This window comes from Simochromis diagramma, unplaced genomic scaffold (genome assembly GCF_900408965.1).
Source record: "Simochromis diagramma unplaced genomic scaffold, fSimDia1.1 OVJJ01000596.1, whole genome shotgun sequence".
Classification (NCBI taxonomy): domain Eukaryota; kingdom Metazoa; phylum Chordata; class Actinopteri; order Cichliformes; family Cichlidae; genus Simochromis; species Simochromis diagramma.
This window is the reverse complement of record NW_024387245.1, coordinates 10,965,813-10,987,083: the sequence shown is the minus strand read 5'-3', so window position 1 is coordinate 10,987,083 and position 21,271 is coordinate 10,965,813. Positions and strand designations below refer to the sequence as shown.

The window sequence follows — 21,271 nt, the reverse complement described above, 5'->3', positions numbered from 1 at the left end:
CTTCAGTCTCACCTGCTCCTGCTGGTCTATAAAATTGTAACAGGCCACCACCACAAAGTCATTCCACCAAGCCAGACCTCCTGTGACTGTCATGTTCTGCTCCTGCAGAAAAAAGCAACAACACATTTATCAGGTACTGTCCAACAAAAACACTTTTGTGCACAAATTCATTTTTTAAACAGACTGTTATTCTAATTTTATTTTTTTAACTGCATTTTTAGAGCTTTTGCATGGAATAGCTTTCCCCACGCACATACGCACAAACAATATATGGACAAAAGTACTGAACCACCAATAAACACACTTATAAAAGCTGTCTGGATCTGGAAACCCACACGGTGAAGCTCCTGACACACAGTTTTTGTGCTGATGTTAATGCCAGAGGAGGTTTGCAGCTCTGCAGTTATTGAGTCAGCAGAGTGGCTTTTACACACTATGCGTCTAGGCAGCACTTAGCGACCCTGCTCTATGACTTCATGTGGTCTGTCACTTTGTGGTTGAGTTGCTGTGGTTCCTAAATGCTTCCACCTTTCAGTAACACCACTTACTGTGGATATGTGCGTTGGAGGAAATGTCACAAACTGGCTTATTACATCAGTGGCATCCTATTACAGCCCCACACTGAAATTCAGTGAACTCTTTAGGACGACCCATTCTCTCACAAATGCTCGTGAAGGCAGACTGCATGGCTAGGTGTGTATTCATATTCACAAAAAAAAAAAAATGAAGTTACAAGTTATTCCTGGCACATTTGTCTTTGTTACAGTGGCAGTATTTTCAACGTGTGGACAAAATAAAAGTATCTTAGAGCTCAGATGAGATTCTTCCGTCATTGACCACCTATTGATCAGTGCACCAAAGTCATCTATTAAGGTGTCAACATACCTGAGTGATATTCCCAAACAGCTTCCATTTCCTTGTAAACAAGGAGTAGTGTGCAAAGCCTCGCCTCCCTGCTACAGCCATGCACTGGCCTGCTGTGTCTATGGCTGCAAACTTTACAAACATACACAGACGTCGGTAAGATACACCAAACACCAATTTCAAGTGTTGACACAGAAAACGAGCAACTCCATAAAACTAAAAACAGTTCTCACTGGTTTTGCTACCAGTGTGATGACATTTTTTTAAAGCTAAGTTGAGCTTGTTTATAGAGCTTTACATCATATAAAAATGAGCTTTGGAGGCCAGAGGCAACCAAGCCAAAACTTTCCACATAAAAAGAGGACTATACTTCACATTTATCTTCTTCTGCATGTAAAACAAGCTTACTTTATAAAAACTGAATGCATGCATCTATTTATCAAACATCACTGAGATCAACATTAAAGTCAAACATGCACACACTTACCCGTATAGGCCAGTTGCTCTCTAGGTATGTGCTGTGAATCTAGAGGACAAATAAAATTCAATTTAAAAAAAAAATGAAATGACAATGAGCTAAATTTTAGATTTACTGAACTTGACAGACACACACAGGCCACTTCAAGCTACTCAGTTTATTTGCGTCTGTCTTTCATAATCCAGAAATGACTGCAGTTTCTGTGCACTAACTTATTCTTGATAATGACATACAGGAAGTTTGCAGAGCAGCAGGAGGAAGCACATCCTTACCTGGACCACGTGCCAGTGCTTGTGTCCCAGTAAAGTGCTGAGTCCCTGAGAGAGAGAGGAGTCGGGGTTGGGGGGCGGGTGCAGCGGGCTGCCGTCGCGCGGGTGTAAGTGTGTGTGTGGGTGTGTGTCAGAGTTGCTATGGATCTGTGTGGGGTCACCGCAGGTCAGGTAGAGGCGGTCTTCACCGTGGAGTAACACCTGCTCCTGGTTACTCTGCAACAGCCAAGAAAGGAGCAAACCGAGCATAAATGCAGAGCATGGCGCGTGTGTGCGGTGATGCTTCCATCAGCACCGTGCATCTTCTCACCGTGCAGGGGTTGACTGTGAGGGCGCTCTTAATGAAGTGAAACTGCAGTATGCCAGCCTGCAAAGCGCTGGAGTTAGGAGGTGCAACCATCTCCACATCCTGCTCCTGCTCCTCTTGTCTTCTCCTCTCTTGTTTGTGAGGGAGCACCCATAGGTGGTAGCCTTCTGCACCCCAGCTCTAGAAAGGGGCAAAGTGCATGATTCAGCATATAAAAAAAGAAAGTTTTCATCTCTATTACAAATAAAGACTTTTATTTAGATTTTTTCACTCTTAAAACAAACGTCTACATACCATAGAGCTGATTTTAAGGGGGTCTTTCTTGGTACCATCAGATCGATGTCTAAAGGGAGCAAACACAAAAATCATTACAAACGAACACGCTGTATGAATGTAGCAGGGCCGCATCTGTGCCTTCACTCACATGAAGTCCTCTCCCAGAGTGCAGATGAGGTGAGCTCCGAAGACGCTCCACAGCGACAGGCCGCCGCACTCCCACGTAACCATGACAACGCTGCAGTCAGGTGACCAGCAGATTAGTTTGACAGGGCCCGTCTTGTTGTAGATGTCTGAAAAGGCAAAGAATGCACAGAAATTACAACATTTCTGTTTTACTGTTGTATTGGACTTTTTCTTTTTCTATTTTATTTATGCACCAAGTTCTGTTGTGTTTTCATTTTTATACATAATGAGGAGCAAAATCTGTGAATGGCATCACGTTGGGTGACATCAAAAGAGCAATACTGTTGATTCTGCACAAACACTTTGTGCTTTTCTAGATTCACTGGGATTTTAACAAACATGTAATGACAGTCGACTGAATGTGCAGAAAGGCCACTGCAGGTAAAACTGTGCCACATTTGGCCCTCGTAGATAAAAACATTTATATAAAATCAGAATGATATTACCTAATGGTAACCTAATGAGGGCTTAGTTTGTAGAATGTGATGCAACTGGGATAATATTACAGGAGCTGCTATTTAATTAAAGAGGAGGAGAATTGCATGACACGCCTTGCCTCAAACTCTGCGGGAGTTTAAAGTAAGGTGTCTTTACGCTAAGCTCTTAACTACAAAGCAAGAGGAAGACACCAGCCATTTTCATTGTTTAAACAGCCATGGGTCTATAAGGCAGTTCAGCCACTAGGGTGAGCTATGGCTTTGGACCACAAATCCAACAAAAGTGATGCAGGATATCAGATACACAAAGAGAAAGACAGAAAGCTGAAGGAATGTACATTACATCCTGTAAAAGGATGCTAAGTGGAGCTAAGCTAAGATGAAAAAGGAGTAAAAAAAGCAAGACACAAGAATTGAGGGTAAAATGAGGATACCTGGGTAGTGTTTTGGAGTGAGCTCCAGTTTGTGGGAGAGCTGCATCGACCCTGTTGTGGTGTCGATCATGTACACCAGCACCGAGCCGCTGCAATGACAACACACGCATTTCAACCAGCGTAACATGCTGTGTAAGATGAGAGGAACTGCATGAAACGTCACGGCCTAGCTACAATTCTGTGCTGTGAGCTTCCCCCAGCATGTTTGTGCATCTCTTTGCACGTTAATATGAGACAAACATACATGAAAACAATTAAAACAGCAACACAAGCTCAGCATCTGTACTGTATGTGAATGCCATTAAACACAGATGCTTAAAAATCGGATGTCTGCAGTTGCTCCCTGCCGATATTTTACTTAAGCGTGTTTTCAAATATGTGAAGACTTTAGTAAAACATTTGTACTTTATACATTTCCAATCTTTTGAAAAATAAAGTACAAAACAGTGTAGAAAATAGTGTCCGAAACATGGTAAAGGGGAGAAGGAAGCAGCATGGAGAGAAATTCCTGCCAACCTGGCGTTATTGCACTGCGTGAGGGGTTCCTGACGAGTACACACTAGTTAGCCTCAGCAAACACAAACTGACAGATTCTCACACTGGACACACACACACACACACCACACTGACAACAACCTCTCTGTACCACACACACACACACACACACATTCAACAAACACACCCAAGATCGCTTTCCAGCACTGCCCTGTAAACGATGTAGGGAGACGGCGAGAGAGGGAGACGTTTGCGGAGACATGTACCTGGCGCAGCCAAAGGCCATCAGCCTGTACTTGTTGTTGACAGCCACACAGGTGCCATCAGTCACATCCGCTGCCCAGACACCCTGCAACTGCTGGACAAACACAAGAAGCCTTCTTGAATAACAGGTAACAGTAAAATGATGCAGACTGTCAAAAAAAGAAAAGATAACAAATCTGAGAGTAAAGCACATCATCACTCGATTGGTCACAATTTGTATCTGACATTTATGTCTTGATGTTAAAAATCAACACCCACTGTCTATTTTCCAGCCAAAATATTAACTGTAAACTGAGATGCAAGAAAATGTTTTTCCTGATGGTCATTTCGGTCTTCACCGTGCCAAGAACACTAAAAGCCGCAAGCTCTGTAACTGAGTCATTACCGCAATATTATTAATAACATTTTGTTCTGGCTTTGTGTGTACTTGAACATGTTGCATTATTAGTGTGCATAATTGCTCTCTGGAAGTACTGCTGTGCATCTCCTGCATGGTGAAAAAGCAAGTATATCGGAGTTTCTGACAGTAAATCAGGAAGGGACCAATTCCTGCCACCATTAAAAATGTATATCTTGGAAAATAAATAAATAAATGACTAAAATGATAAAAATAAATGGTATTCAAAACTTTCCACACAAACAAATTAGGTCCATAATCAGACACTTTTTGTGGCTTTGCCTCTGTACATCACCACCACAATCAATATGTGATTAAAGTGCAGATTTTAAGCTTTAATTCAAAGAGTTTCACAGAAATTTTGCATTTGTTCAAAATTAGAGGCGTTTTTATACAGTTTCAGCTTTTCAGAGGCTCATAATAAATTGGACAATTGACTGAAAAGCAGTTTTAAAAACCAGGTTCTTATTCAAAACAAAGCAGACAAAGGAGAGAAGAATGTGAGATGGTGATCCATCAGCTCACATCATTTTAAATGTGGTGGCTACTGTGTTACAGCATGTATGGGAGCCAGTGGAGCGGGCTCACTAGTATTTATTGATGATGTAACGGTTTATAGAAGTAGCAGGAAGAACTCTGAAGTGTACATGGCTATACTCTCTGCTCAGATTCAGCCAAATGCTGCAAAACAGACAAAGCTTCACAGCGCACATGGATAATGACCCAAAGAATATTGTAAAAGTTAAGGCAAAGAAATGGGATATTCTTCAATGGCCAAGTCTGTCACCTGATCTCACTCGAGTATAGCAGCTTTTCAGTTACTGAAGATAAAACTGAACGCAGGGAGCTTCACAAACAACAGGCAGTCATTGACTGAAAATGATTTTCATCCAAGTAATAACACAACCTGTATTTAAAATTACGCTAGTTTGTCCAATAAACTCGAATGTGTAAATGTGTATAAAAAATGGCCATAATTGCTAAATAGTCAATATAAAGGTTTCGTAAAACCCTTTGAATTGAAGCTGAAAGTGTGCACTTCAATCACATAGTGACTGTCTGATTGAAAAGCTACAGAAGCAAAACTACAAATAAATAAATAAATAAATACATTCTGAACTTTATATCCTGAAACAAGCTGTTCTAGTCTACTAAAAGCCAACCAGAGCACTCAATTTATTTGCAGAATAAAAAGCATGGTTATCTTCACAAAACAGAGAAATCATTATGCTGTTAGTGATTTGGCTGCATGAAATAGGGCTTATAGTGTTCCCATCATCGTGGTGTCAGGTGTCCTGTAATAATAAATTGGCTATTTAATGCCATAACAACAGCAGTTTTCACACATGCACTGCAGCCTTGAGCATTTCTGAGTGGAACGCTATGTGAGCAAGCAAAGGTCTGACTCTGTCGTCTTGGACATTTAATGGCCCTTACGCTGCCAGCTCCCTACTATAAGGTCTGTGTAATGTGATTTTGCCCATGTGAAAATAGAGCAGGTAATTATTCAAGAATTCACTGCGGACGGGTGGATGGCATGTGGCCGGCCTGCAGCACCCTCGCTTAAACCAAACATAGTTTGAGCAGTGAGAACAGATCTGACACAAACCGCCTCCTGCTGTGTACTGCACATAAACAAAGGGCCAACTGCGCACAATGTCTCGACTACGATTATTACGCCGTTGTGGAAAATGACTAATTCAACTGTTTTGACCGTCTGTGTGCTTTAACGTGACCAGTGCGTGTCTGTGAGCATCCTTACGTCTGCAGTGATGGTGTTGCTCAGTGGGGTGATAAAGCCCAGGCGTCCGTCACTCAGTACGACAGCAAAGCCATCCAGGGTCACACAGTACTCCATACAGCGGATATGAACCCCCTCCAGGTCCAGAGAAGGGCCACCTAAATACACAGGGAGGGAGAACTTCTTTTATAAGATAACATTTTCCCGGCTGAAAAGCTACTGTAGGCTGATTTTGTTTTGATTTTGTTTTGATTTTGTTACTCTGTTGTATTTGAGCAGAGTGCATTGATCTTTTAACCTCGAGCAGACTGCAGGTCCAATGAGAAGGGGATTGTAGTAAGGCAGATGGCCTTGCGTCCATTGCTGCCGAGCCCATCCCAATGCAGCACATGGAGATAACCGTCTGCGGTACACACCAGCAAATCCTCCTGGAGGGACTGCAGGCTAGTGGGAAGAAGTTTTTAAAACAATTTAATATTTATTCAAAGGAACAGGGAAAAAAAAGAAGTTAGTAAAAGAAAGCGGGGGGAGCTAGGTAGGCAGGGTAGAAACAACATAACAAGACAGAAAACAGTGGGCTATTCATCATCCAGCTGTGCCCCGTGTGAAGACTGAAAGTTTTACTGGGCAGCTGTGATGAGGCCATGTAGCTGCTAGTGCCAAGTCTCCCTATCTTTTAACACACAAGAGAACAAACAACAGTGTGTTTGTGTGGGTAAAGTACTTCATTGTATCCTAAAAAAAAAAAAAAAAAAAAAAAAAAAAGGGGTAAGAGGTTTAACACAGAGGAAGGCACGACGACAACAGCCGAGAGTGAGCAAGTGGAAAAATGAAGGGAAGCAAAGGCTTTAAGCACAGTGGACTGACACTGTGGAGGAGGCAACGTCTTTTACTGCAGCTTCACGCAGCAGGAGACACCCACTCATCTCCTGCACAATCAAGCTGTGCCTGTGAAATGCCAACAGAGCGCTCTAATTCAGATGACTACCCCGTAATCTCTGTCGAGCACAGACAGCGGAGGAGAAATGGCAGATGAACACGGAACAATACAAACAAAAACAAAAAGGCGGACAAAAAGAAACGGTAAAAGTTCTTGTCACTCATTAAACGTCAAACACGTCAAGCTCCAGGACATGTGGGTTATAGCTGGAACAAAGACAGAAACTAAAACAACACAAAACTCAAACCACCATAGAGCAGAAAGCAATTGTATTAGACTGGCTCCATCGTTCTAGTGCCTCCCCTCACTTTGTGTGTCCAGGGAGCTACACTAACTATACATTTTGGAAAATAGTCTTGAGCAATATTTCTCTGCGATTTCTGAAGATCAAAGTTCTTCTTTTTACATTGGCTGCTTTTTCACTCATTTTCAGTCCACTCCTTACCTGACCAGTTTTACAGGAATGTTTCTTTATTTGTTGTTGTTCATTAAGCCGCTCAACACTGACCTATCATTTAAGCATAAATGACCCCTAACTGAAAGGATAAACCAGTGTTGTTTCTCCACAAACAACTGAGCAAAGAACTCATTTTAGATTTTAACAAGTTGACACGCATAAAATCTCATTTTTCCACCAACAAGAGAATTTGCAAGCGCCATTAACCGCAAAGTTGGCATATCTTGAAGTGGTTTGCAGAAGGTGCCCAATGAGGCTACTGTTCACTGAAGCCTCATTGGAAATGGGTGGCTACCAGGAAAACATTCTTAAGGAAGAGAAACAGGAAGAAAGGCTGAAGTGTGCCAAGTTACACAAGAACTGGACATGAACTGAAAATGAATGGCACCAGGTCTTTTTTGGGTGATTAATCCTAATTTGAAATTTTTTGGTTCAGATCATCACCAATATTTACAGATGAGGTCAGGAGAGAGTGCATCTACAGTCATGGTTTGGGGCTGCATTTCAGTCTTTCAGTGCTGTTGGAGATTTAGTCTAAATTGATAGAAGAATAAAAATACCATCAGATATTGATCCACCATGCAATTGCCATCTGGAATGCTTCTGATTAGCAACTGTTCATATGTAAAAACATACTTAAATGGAAAAAACAAACAAAAAAAACACACTGTGGATCATTGTAAGTCATAGGTCGGCCTCCCCAGAGCCCAGACCTTAAGATTACTGAAGTACCGTAGTGTCAGGTCATCTTGACAGAGAACAGAACAAAAAGGCAGCCAACATCCAACGAAGAGATTTGAATGTCCTTCAAGAAGCCTGGAGAACTATTCCTGAAGACAACTTAAAGAAATTACAAGAAAGCTTGACTAAGAGAGTTCAGACTACGTTGAAGAATAAAGGAGGTCACACCAAATACTGACATTCAGTCTGAGGAGAACTCTACAAACCACATTTTTGTACTTGTTTTAAACAATCACAGCACCCATTTCCCCCAAGAGTTTTGCCCAGTACTCTAAACGTGCTGGCCATTTCATTAATATATACTAAAAGCTTTTACAGTAACATTTATGAAATCATGTGCTTTGGTCACTGAAGTTTCACTGTATAGTGTAAATTCAGTCACACTTTTTAATCAGTTCATTTGTTGATTGTTTTCTTAATTTATTCATTGCATCACAAAGTCCTGATGATTTATTGAGTAGACTTTAACATTTTAAACGTGAAAGATTTACATTTGTTTTTCTACAAATATAGTGAGGTCATTAGGTAATTTTCCCTGTTATTCGAGGCTAACACAGAGTACAATGACTGGAAATGGATCCGTCTTCACACTGATATAAACATGTAAAAAATAAAAAAAATTTACAAGCCCTATTTGCCTAATTTTTACAAATGAGTTTGAGCCATTTAAATGGACTTCAGGTTGTCTGACATAATTAAAGACCTAATTAATGGAATAAAAACAGTTCACACTCGTTAAAATGCAACAGGCAAAACAGAAACGTTACATCTGGAGAGAAAGCACAGTCAACAAACCTATAATGGAAAAAACAAAACAAAAAAAATAATGATGGATTCTCATCAGACAATTTGCATCTTTAAAACACCTTTGTGATGATCTGAATACAAACTATCCAGAAAACATAAGAGTCTGACTTGAATTAATTATGTCTTCTTTGCTTTAATCAGTTAGCTCATCTGTCACTCACTCCTCCCTCTCATTCATTTTTGCCAATTCATGCATTTCCTCTCTGTGGGCCTCTGCCGTTAAAAATCCACATCAGAGGACTTTAGCTTCTCTTTGCACCTGAGCTGTCTCTCACTGCCAACACTGTCTTTCCATCAGAAGAAGAGATGTTTTCGAGCCATTACCGTGAGCCAAATGGCTTTCACGTATACACAAAGAGCTACATTTGTTAAAAAAAATGTTTTAATCTTTAAATAGCTGCTGATAAACTACCTGAGAAGCATTTGTGCACAGCTTAAATCTTTAAAATGTTTCAAATCCAACACTATAGTTAGCGCCCACACAGTACAACAGTGATTCTGATTCTGTTGTGCAGGTTTTATGGAAGCTATCCTGCCTGGGTTTAATTTACGACATTTTAAATCACTGTTTTGAAAGTAACAAGAACATTTATACCCAGGTAAATATTTGTAGGTTCAAGAAAGAGTTATTTACATGGAAACATAAACAGATAATGATGAAGCTAAGCTCAAGGGGTGGCCATAAACATTGTTAAGAGTTTACAGTGAGTGCTTGAATGGAGACAGAGTGTGAGTAAACCTTGAGTGTGTGTGTTTGTGCAGGAGAATTTGCCTGTGTAAATGTGAGCTTGATGACACATCAAAGACCGAGAGGGAGTGAGCTGATGCCTGTGCGAGGCTGAGGCAGACAGGTAGACACAACAGAAAGAAAGTATGTATGAGAGAGCACCTACCTGGTGATGGGGGCCTCCAGATCCACAGGCTTCTTCATCTCCAGAGAGAGAGCGGGTGCACATTGCTCCTCCTTAAAACCAGGGGTCACCTTCACACGAGGGCTTCCTCTGTGCAACCACATCATTCCAAACACACATTTTACTCCCAGTTACATGAAAGTAAACCCAGTGAAATGCTAAAATTGCAAAGTCACAGAGCTGACAATGAACACTGAATATGTCCTAACTTGCTCAAACGCTGCTGGTGTGCTCTAAAGGAATGTGAAGTACACGCTTTGAGCCGCATTTCAATCAAACAAATGCTTTATATGGTGAACAACCATGGGAGAATTAGCAAGAGAAGAGAGCAAACATCCCTAAGCAGACGGAAAAGTATTCACTTTGCTAAACTTCATGGATATTTTATTGTGTTTTAGATTTTGAATGTTTAAATTATCTTACGGTTCTATTAATCAACACTTCACGGCAAAAAAAAGAAAAAAAGAAAACGTGTTTTTTCCACAGTTATAAAAAGCTAAATGCTGCAAAAAATAAATAAATGAAAAATCTGAATGTGCTCTGAATATTTCTAATCCTCCGAGGATCAGCTATGGAGGTAATGGAGAAACTGCAGCTATAATTTCACCGCCTGCTCTAATGACGCAAATGCAATCATGAGCAAACAGAGTGTTTACTAGTAAACTGCACCTGTATACCTGCTACTGCTTTCCTCCCCCCACACATGTTGATAGTCATAATGATACCACACCCATAACATTACATAACCACTTTTCACTGTCAAAGTCTGCATCACAGACACAGTAAAAGATTAAACTGGCAACTGCAGTTGCCAGAGTGAATAAATTAAGAGTTTTACTTCAAGGCAGCGTTTCCTGTTCTCTCTCTTATGGTTGACTGTATATGTAGACACAGGTGATGGAGACACAGCAGTTTAGCGAGGCAAACATCACTGACAGAAGAGGTAACCAGTGCAATCTGGGCCCTGTTCAACTAATCACTGCATATGTATATAAAGGATGAAAGTACCGACTGTAAAATCAAGAGAAAGGTTAGTGTCCTCCTGGTAAACACCAGCTTACACAGTGTATTTCTCAACCAGTTGCAGAGTGGTTGCAGGAGGGTACTTGCTGGTCACACAGAGGTATATGATGATGTACTGATAATGTCCTTGTGACTGATTTGGTAGCGCCTAGTTTGCATGGAAGACACTGACATGCCTTAAAAAAACAAAAAAAACACACTCCAACGACTTGCTAAACAAAAGTGAAACTGTGAAGGGTGCAAACCTGAAACACAAACTGTTTGCCTTTAAACTCACAGCTGTGGCCTTTATAACATGATGCTTGAAGAAGCAAGGTACAGCTTTTTCATTGAAGGAGAGGCTCTCCGACTGTAGTTTTTACCTGGTACAAGGTACTACCACCTAATTGAAACCCCACAAAAATGAGTCGCAAAAGCAATTACAAGGAGATTTTTTGTGATCTTTGTTACAGATTTCACTCAGCAGCAGGCAGCAACCACTTGCCAACAGCGAATCAGGGAATACAGATTTGGTTAGTGACCAGTCTCTAAGGCCTGTGTGGCTCATACTTCTGTTACTGCAAACCTGTTATGAAGAGTGAGGGGTGGATCTGCCTAAAACACCTAGCACAGTTGTGCAGATGGTCATTTGTGTTTCTCATGAGTGTCTTTTGATCTTAATTTTTTTCCCCGGCTTCTATTTGTTGTGAGCGCTGCTGTTGTTCCCTTTTCTTTTCTGTGTCAACAGACTGTAGACAAGCCCACAAAATTCCCACTGTTCCTCTTTCTGTGTACCCAGAGACACAAATGGAGTGATGCTGCTTAAACCGCAGCAAAATGTCAATCACAAGGTAGGCTCGTCTTCAAGCACGCACTGTTTATAACCCTCTTTGATACTAATGGGGATCTTAAACACATTTATCAAACAATGATTCGATAGCTCTTTAAAAGTAGTCTGAATGTGTGGCGCACTCACTTTGGATAGACGGGCTCATAGAGGTACTTGTCATCCCCTCCACCAAGCACATCAAACAAAAGGATGTAGCCTTTGGCAGTCTGAAAACAGAGAGGTGGGAAAGTCATTAAAACATCATAAACGTAACTGTTGACAGGAAAAATGAGGAAAAGGTGCGAGACAATAAGATGAGTGCCTTTTCAGACAACAACACAGAAACTATAACAGATTAAGTCTGAAGCCCTTGTCAGCGACAGGTTTCTAATTTAGCACAGATAAAGTCTGACTAAGTAGCCTTTTTGCACATTTCTGTCAGTATATATGGACTTTACACAGTTTCTGCTTGTAATGTCTCACCATAATTTGGCTACAGTAAGAATCGAGCACTGTTGTTGTTGTTGTTACAGTGAAACTGTTTCCATAGCTGGGCGCTCCTTTTCATGTGCCATCAGATCATGTCAATTAATACAGAACACTTTATGAAGACTAGATAATGGAAGGAACAGAGAAAGAAAAGCCCACATCACAGCAGGAGGATGGAGGAGGAAGCAAGGCAGGGAGGAAGCTTAAAATCACAGAACGGAAAACACTGAAGCTGCAGGTCTGGAACAACAGGTCTGCAATGACAATCACTGCAGAAGTGGATAATTGTGATAAGTTTAAAGGCCTTTTATAATTAACGTTATTATGTTTTTATAATCATAGTGGTTATCTTAAGAAAAATGACGCAACTAGACCATCTGATGTGGTGTTCGCCTTGGGAAGAGTCAATCTGCCAAACTGAAGTATAAGGCCACAAGGATTACCTATACAAACATGCTAGAATTTTTTTTTTTTGATCAGGTTTTTCGGGTATTTAATTAATGCCCAAGTTGTTTTCCATATCTATATTTGTAACACCACCACAGACACAATAGAAGAATAAACATCCAACTGCACACATCTGTGCCGCGACCCTTCATGGCACAAGCTTGAACTGTCTCAACTGTTGAGACAGTTCAAAGTTATATAGGCTAAGAAAAAACTGATAATCACAATTTTGTTAGCATTTCAGAGCATTTTCTTGTACTTTTTCCACAACACACACGCAAAGAGCTGTCAAGGAAACGGCTGAAACTGAGAGCCTGTGGAATGAAACATGACGCGAAACCCGATCTTGACTCCAGTGCCCGCGATAATGATCCATATATAAAGACTGCTGTGGTGCTCGAATAAGAACAAACTAAACTCAAATTCTTCTGCTTATGGTCTCCTGAGCTGAGCTCCAGTGGCCTGTTAAAGCCATCAACAGCCTTGGATCTTGAAAATCTTAGTGATGGGTAAAAATAAGAAAAACTGCAAACCAACAACACTGCAAAATGCATTAACTCTAAAAAAAGATCAGAATACAGTAACAAAAAAGGTCTGCTTTATCCGCTCACTTCTCAAGACTCACTCACAGAGACCTGCATGTGAAAACTAGAGATTTAAAGTATCATTTACAGGGTTAATTAATTAATGGATAACGTTAAAACCAGAATGTTTCATAGCTTATAACCCATAAAAACAACAAATCTGACTTTGACATCAAGCACAGTTTGTGTGCAGACCTGATTAGGTAATCACGGTATGCAAGTTTAATTCTAGAGGATTACCAGCTATTCCTGTGAACTTACTGTGGCATAAGCTCGCCAGTCCTGTGCCTGGATGAGTTAAAAACAGAGATCCCCTGGCGATGGGATCACAGCAGCCTCATCACAGGTATTTTCTTGACCTTCCTACTTCTGCAGTACTTTATTCAGTACTTCTCGAGCTGATAATCTGCAAGTCTTCCAACAAGTCCTTCATTTTGATCTCAACTACACAGCTGTAAAGATTCATCTTGCACAGTGGGGATGCTACCACACGGAGAATCCAGACACACAAAACACCTGCCAACGTACTCAAAACCACCACTGTGGTAGTTACCCGTAAAACAGATGTATCTCACGGCACCACATTTACCCTTGAAGACTGGTTAAGGAATGAAGTGATGCTGCATTAAACATAACCTTCATAGATTACATTTTCATGTCTAAACAGTATGAGATAATCACCACTAATAAAAGTAAAAAGGCTGCACATGTGCACATGAAATCACCACACAAAGATGTTTACTTGAATCACAAAATACTCTACAAAAATGTAATGAATTGCTGAATCACCTGCACTTCATTTCCCCTCTATCATCATGATCTTCCCTTTAAGAGTGTATCAAGAGTCTAATTTACTGTGTAAGTGAATTAAAGAGCGATGAGTGGGCTTGGAGAATTCTCTGTTAGTCTGCTGAGGAAAATCATTGTGTATTCAGGCTACAGAGACAAAACAGCCTCTTCATCATTTTCATTTTAGCACTATATATAGTTTAGATGAACAGTAGTCTCATCACAATGACCTAGTTAGTTATAATAGCCTCACATGCTTGTGTGATCCACATACAAATACAAGCATTTACAGAGTTCACCCTCCAGCAAAGGATGCACAATTCTTCACATCTACTATTGTAACAGCAGAAAATGTTTGGAATTTGTTAAACCGCTTGAGTTTTCAGACTTGTGGCAAAGCCTTCTGTTAAAGACTATAATTTTATCATCGAGAGCCATAAATTTAAATATAGTTATGTGGCTCAGTTACAAAAACCTTCTGCAGCGTTGGGGAAGGCGCAAATCAAGCAGGAATAGAAACAGACAGTGTGGAGGGCAATGAGAAATATGGCACACAGCCAGTTATAACATGGAGTAAACAAACAAGGCTTTCTCCCCCTGAGGAAATTTATAAAAAACGGAAATGCGAGGGACACTAGCATGTGAACTGCAGGGAATCTCGCTGAAATATCAAAGATGGGAGGGAAGCTGCAGAAGCAGAAAAACTTGGCAACTCATGATGAACTTCAGTAGTGTCCCCCACTCTTATCATCTCCTCCCTTTAACCTGTAGTTTTGATCACACTAACACATAAAAGCGCTCAGACATCCATTCATCCGTTTATGGGCCTTTGATTAGCTTTATTTCAACCTGTCCTATCTGATAAGTGAGCGCTCGTGATGAAAGCAATTGCAGACGAAGACCTCAATTGGGATGCATCCCGTGTTTCTAGGACTCTTGGTGGGTTCACACATGCACATATAACAGTACAGGAAGAGGCAGGATGCCAGTCATTCTCAGCTGAAACCCAATAAACAAGCAGGCACTGCAATTCAAAGGCAGTCAGTGACCCAGGGCAGGGGAAGTTGCTAGTCACTTTTGTTTTTTCCATCTATGCCCTCTCACTAATAGCAGTCACAAACTCAAGCTGCAGCATTTATGGACAACAGTGAGGCCCTGAAATGTTTTTAAACAGGCCTGTAAAACAGGATGCATCTAAAGAAACCTCAAAGTAACAGGTTTGGTATCCTATTGTGCTCATGTTGTGATCAGTAGAGTCTTATGAAACAGTGAATCACATGAGAGAAATCTATCATTTATTATCAAATGACTTCAGTGCACTGGTGAGTTGCTTTCACTTTTGTCACTTAAATCGTCCTCTTCTTCAGCTTGATAGCACAAGCTGTGACTTAGCATTGTATTTAAAAAAGACAAGAAAAAGAGGAAGATCAGAAAGGACAGACTAAAGGACAAAAAAGTCAAATAAAGAGAGAAAGAAGCCCGCTCAAAAACTGAAATGAAAAGTGGGAAATAGCTGACTGCTAAGTGCTCCAGTTCAGTGTTGCAAGCGGAACGAAAGACTTTGAAAGTTGTTGCTGCAAAAGTAACAAGTCAGCAGAAAGAGTGTACACAGAAAGCACGATGAGCTGCTCTTCTGCATGTCTGAACAGGCTCCACAAGTACACAGGAACATAACACTGCGGTGTTCCCTCGAGTTTAAGTGCATTATAACAAAAAACAGAGAAAAAAAAAAAAAAATGGATGCAAACTCTTACGATCTGCAAATATTAGATACCTTTCAGTTTGGATTACAAACAAGTATAAATAATGCAATAGCAGAGCACAGATGTGTAAAGTTGATCTACAACTCTTGCGTGTTAAGTCTTACCGAGTGTGGTTTCAAGGTACACACAGATGTTAACAGTCCTAAATGAACCATGGCAAGTCTAGATATCTGAACGGCAATCAGTGTGCTGCTCTTGACGAACAACTACAAGACTGGTGACGATAACAGACCTAAATCGCCATTATTTTCGTGGCAGATAAGGAAATATGTGCGGTAGTTAAATCTTGTGTATCTCTGAGTTTAACAAGTGCCAGGTGAACAGAGGCAAAATGGGAGCTGTTTAAATGTGGAAATTGATATTGATTTAATCATTAGCATCGTAAACAGTAAGCACATTTCTTTTTTAATAAACCATTGGAAATAAATCAAAATGCAACATTTCTTTGTGATCAAGGAGTGGCCACAACAAAAAGAAAAATCTGATACAACCTGCAGTCTCAGAACAAAACATGAAGCGGCTGTAAAAAAAAAACAAAAAACGGTCCATTTCTTTCTGTCACGTTTTGTTTTGAGAGTTTTTTGTGTCAGTGAACACTGACAGCTTGAAAGGAATGCATTTCAATAGGAAGTAGATTTCATGTCAGGAGCAGGTATTTTGTCCAGAGAAAGTGGGTAGGTGTCACCATGGCAACCCAGAAAATAAAGCTTTAAAAGAAGTGGAACCTGATCTTTTTTTTCTAAGCTAAATACTGGCGTGTTTTAGAGTGATACGAACGAACGTCTGTGACGTGCATAACTCAAACCTGGGTCTTCGTGAGTGGTGGCAAAATGATTTGCTCCACCTCCACCCTCCAAATGCCTTTTAAAAGTGGAAAGCATTTCATGTCTATGGACATGAATTTGTACATATAAAAAGAGACAGATGAAAAGTCATGTTCAAGGACACAAATATAAGACTAGGAAATTTGTTATGCGGAACATGAATCACTAGATTAAATGTTGTGGCGATTTCATAAACTGTCGTGAGACTGGGTTGTTACAGCAAAGAGAGCTCTCTGGTACTGGTATGATACTAAATTTTATAATCTGGTTTTTACTTAAAGAAATATGAAGATTTATTGTCTCAGAAAATTAAGATATGTTTAACAGTAGTGAGTTACTAAGGTCATACACAGGGTGCATTTCTCTAAGTCTAGACTTTCTGAATCGTATCCAGAAGTGGAAAATAAATGTGATAAATGCCACGGCTCTCCTTGTCACCTTAGCCACATGTTTTTTCTGTGTCCTGAGCTACAAGGTTTCTGGACAGGGTATTTTGCTATTATGTCAACTGTTCTTGGGGTAACTCTTCATCCTTGTCCTCTGATTGCTGTATTTGGGATTCCTGTTCGCTCACTTACACTTGATTCCACACAAAAGGATATTATAGTTTTCACATCCCTATTAGCGAGACGTCTAATATTGTTGCATTGGAAGTCTGTTCAGTATCCTACTATTTCCCGGTAGCTTAAAGATGTCATGTTTTTTTTTTAAAACTTGAAAAAATTAAATATACGTTGAGAGGTTGCACAGCCAAATTTTTTCACAAGTGGCAACCCTTTATCTCTTATCTTGCTAGTCTAGAGGAATTGCCTGTTTAAATGTACTTCTGTTACTGTTATATTCCTCTAACATGTTTGATGGTTGTGTTGATCTGTGTGGGACTGGGGGGAGGAGGGGGGGGTGTCTTTGTTTTAGAATGCGTTGTTTTATATACGTTTATTTACTTAGGAAAATGAAGAAAGGTTGATTGTATTTCGGTAACTGCAAGTACTGTTGTTTTCTTTTTTCAATAAAAATATTTTCAAAAAAACAGTAGTGAGTTACATCAACTTATTATGGATGTCTAAAGAAGCTAAAATCACATAATCTTAATTCACACTGCTAAAAAAATTAAAGAAACTTTGAAAACACATCAGACCTCAGGAGGAAAAAACCTGTGCTGGGATATTTACACTGATATGGACTGGTAAAGATGTCAGAAATAAGAGGATGCGCCATCGTTTGATGGTAATAAAAATGATCAGCTTATAGAGGGCTGAGTTTAAAGCAACTATAAAAATCAAAGTGACATAAATTAAGAAAAAAAAAATAATAATAATAAAAAAAATAATAATTGCAAACTCTCATTGCAAAAACTCAAAATGGAATTCAGTAGTTCCCTTTCAGTCGATTCACTCGGTACAACACGTAAGTATGGGATATCATGCCCTCGCGTGTCCTGGCTGAAGAAACCTTTATTCACGCCTTTAAGGCAGATGATGTGTGATGACACGCGCACGGCCCCGCCTGCACATATAGCATCAGTCATCCCTCAGTTCTTACGCTCTTTACCTCGCTGAATCCGCGCTTTCCAGCCACGCACGTTTGTAGGAGCACAGAGTCGCCGCGTTTCATCGCTGCCTCACTCAGTTTAATCTCTAAGAGCCACCCATGTCCCGGGCCACCCAAACCTGGGGCCGGACCTTCTCTCCAGGGGGGGTCCTCTGGTGAGAGAATGGAGGTTACACCCTTTAATAGTGGCTCAGATTTGGGACCTATTTGGCAAGGCGCAAATAGATCTTTTTGCTTCCAGGGTAAATACTCACTGCCCCCTGTTCTTCTCCATAATCGACCATGATGCACCCTTGGGCTTGGATGCGCTAGCACACCAATGGCCAGACGTGCTCCTGTATGCATTTCCCCCAGTGGAAATTATATCTCCAGTTCTAGAGAGAGCGCGTCGGCATGCCCTCTCTCTGATTCTAGTGGCCCCTTGGTGGCACACAAGGTCGTGGTATGCAGAGATAATCAGCCTGCTAGCAGCGAGTCCTTGGCAGCTTCCTCTCCACAGGGATCTCCTCTCTCAGGCTTGTGCAGAAGTGTTTCATCCACGCCCAGACCTGTGGTGCCTTCATGCTTATCTGCTGAGAGGTTAAACTTGATTGCTAAGGGTTTGCCACCTAGTGTGATAGCGATCTACTAGATCTACTAGAGGCTTGTACGCTTACAAATGGCGAGCCTTCGAGCAATGGTGCCAGGACCGCCACACTCTCCCATTTCAGTGCTCTATTGTGGATGTTTTGACATTCCTGCAGGAGCTGCTGGATAAGGGCCTTTCATTTTCGACAATTAAAGTTTATTTAGCAGCTATATCTGCTTGTCATATTGGCTTTGATGGGGTGACACTAGGTGCACATCCCCTCGCCATACGTTTTCTGAAAGGAGTTCGCCGGCTGAGGCCCGTGCTTAAGTCCAGTGTCCCTGCTTGGGACTTGTCTTTGGTGCTGGAGGCCCTTTGTAGCCCCCGTTTGAACCCATTGAGTCTGTGGATATGAAATTTCTTTCATATAAGACTGCATTACTTCTCGCTTTGGCTTTGGCAAAGCGAGTGGGTGACCTTCATGCGCTGTCTGTACATCCCTCCTGCACACAGTTCTCTCCTGATGGCCACAAGGTCGTATTGCGTCCAAATGCTACCTATTTTCCCCAAGATCATGCCTGCATCTTATAGCTCAATGGAGTTTGAGTTGCTGAGCTTTTGCTCCCCTCCTTTTGCATCTGAGGAGCAGAGGAGGATGCATTCTCTTTGTCCAGTGCATGTGCTACGCACCTACATTGAGCGCACTCAGAATGTGCGTTTATGTGACCAGCTGTTTGTCTGCTTTGCTAATCCAAATAGAGGTAAAGCTCTGTCAAAACAGAGGCTGTCCCACTGGATTATAGAAGCTATCTCACTGGCATACGGCACCAGAGGTCTTGCTTTGCCCCACGGGGTGAGAGCTCATTCCACCAAGGGGATGGCGACCTCATGGGCTCTTTTTAAAGGGGTGCCTGTAGCTGATATTTGTGCGGCAGCTAGTTGGGCATCACCGCACACTTTTGTGCGGTTTTATCGGTTGGACGTTACAGCCCCTTCGGTGGCTCATGCTGTCCTTTCTGCTGGGTCTACCACTCACTAAGGATGTGGTGGTCCGATTCCGGTTCGGTGGCTGCTCTGCAGGGCGTGTATATATGTCCCATACTTATGTGTTGTACCGAGTGAATCGACTGAAAGGGAACGAATAGTTATGTCTATAACTTCTGTTCCCTGAAGGAGAGAAATGAGGTACAACACAAGGTGGCCCCACTGAGCAGTTTGGCTTGGTGAAGAGCGGCTATCAAACTGAGGGATGACTGTGATGCTATATGTGCAGGAGGGGCCGTGCGCGTGTCATCACACGTCATCTGCCTTAAAGCCGTGAATAAAGGTTTCTTCAGCCAGGACACGCGAGGGTGTGATATCCCATACTGATGTGTTGTACCTCGTTCCTCTCCTTCAGGGAACAGAAGTTATAGACATAACTATTCGTTTGTATGGGGCTTATATGCTTGAGTGCTTGCTTTACAGCATCGGGGCATGCGCCTAATGAGACGATGGATGGCATCCTGGGGCATCTCCTCCCAGATCAGCACTAGAGCATAATTAAGCTCCTGGACAGTCTCACATTGAACCTGGCAGCATCAGGTGGGTCAAAACATAACAATACACAGTCCCATGCGAGCCCAACTAAACCGGTCATGCTGACCAATGTTCCAGGCAGCACAACATTCTCCACGGCTTCTCCAGACTCAAGGTTAACCTGCTCTCGTCTGTGAAAAGCGCAGAGCGTGAGTGGTGGACCTGCCAGTCCTGGTATTTTATGGCAAGCTGGCTCCACAGTGCCGCACAGGGAGCACAGAAGCCACTAGAGGACGTCAGGCCCTCAGGCCACCCTCATCAAGTCTGTTTCTGATTGTTTGGTTTGTTTTTTGTTGCATTCCTGTGCCCTATACACTTACACACTGACCCGACTGGGAAAACAGTCATCGCTATGAGAGTCTCACTCTTAGGGCCTGTAACAGCCCAACACCGGAAACCACTACTTACATCCACTAGTATAAACGTCTAAACAACACATAACTGAAATCAAGAGCACAGCACCAGTCACATGAGTCTTTGTGCAGAGGAGTTCATTACTTCAAAAATAAAGCTCAAATTATTAACTGCAACAAGTGTACCAAACTACACTTGACAAAAAGTAACAGTAACTCAATATAAGTTGTAAACTAAATGCACCAACAATATATAGTTATAGGATGTTATCATATATGATATAGTTTTATAGTTATAATTATGTAGTTATGTAATTATATAGGACATAATCACATTTATATATAGCTATATTACAGCTATATTTTAGTTATAGGACATAGTTTACGGTTACTTTTATATAGCGCTTTTCCGCATTAACTGAGCATCTAAAGCACTTTTTATAACAAGCCACATTATCCCATAGACACGAACATGCACAATCGCACACGC

At 41.3% G+C, this 21,271-nt stretch overlaps 1 protein-coding gene across 2 annotated transcripts in view; it reads right to left on the bottom strand.

The window, feature by feature from the left end:
- ric1 (RIC1 homolog, RAB6A GEF complex partner 1) overlaps positions 1-21,271 on the bottom strand; it is a 42,108-nt gene that overhangs the window by 8,121 nt on the left and 12,716 nt on the right. The window contains exons 3-15 of one of the 2 annotated variants that reach the window (XM_040000780.1): positions 11,983-12,062; positions 9,987-10,094; positions 6,447-6,592; positions 6,170-6,306; positions 4,013-4,101; positions 3,252-3,340; positions 2,343-2,487; positions 2,213-2,261; positions 1,922-2,098; positions 1,615-1,827; positions 1,352-1,390; positions 886-996; positions 13-102 (exon numbers count right to left, since the gene is read on the bottom strand). In XM_040000780.1, the coding sequence (XP_039856714.1) occupies positions 13-102; positions 886-996; positions 1,352-1,390; positions 1,615-1,827; positions 1,922-2,098; positions 2,213-2,261; positions 2,343-2,487; positions 3,252-3,340; positions 4,013-4,101; positions 6,170-6,306; positions 6,447-6,592; positions 9,987-10,094; positions 11,983-12,062 (1,473 nt within the window). Of the gene's footprint in view, positions 1-12; positions 103-885; positions 997-1,351; positions 1,391-1,614; positions 1,828-1,921; positions 2,099-2,212; positions 2,262-2,342; positions 2,488-3,251; positions 3,341-4,012; positions 4,105-6,169; positions 6,307-6,446; positions 6,593-9,986; positions 10,095-11,982; positions 12,063-21,271 lie in introns of both variants that reach the window. The other variant, XM_040000779.1, reaches the window with a different exon arrangement.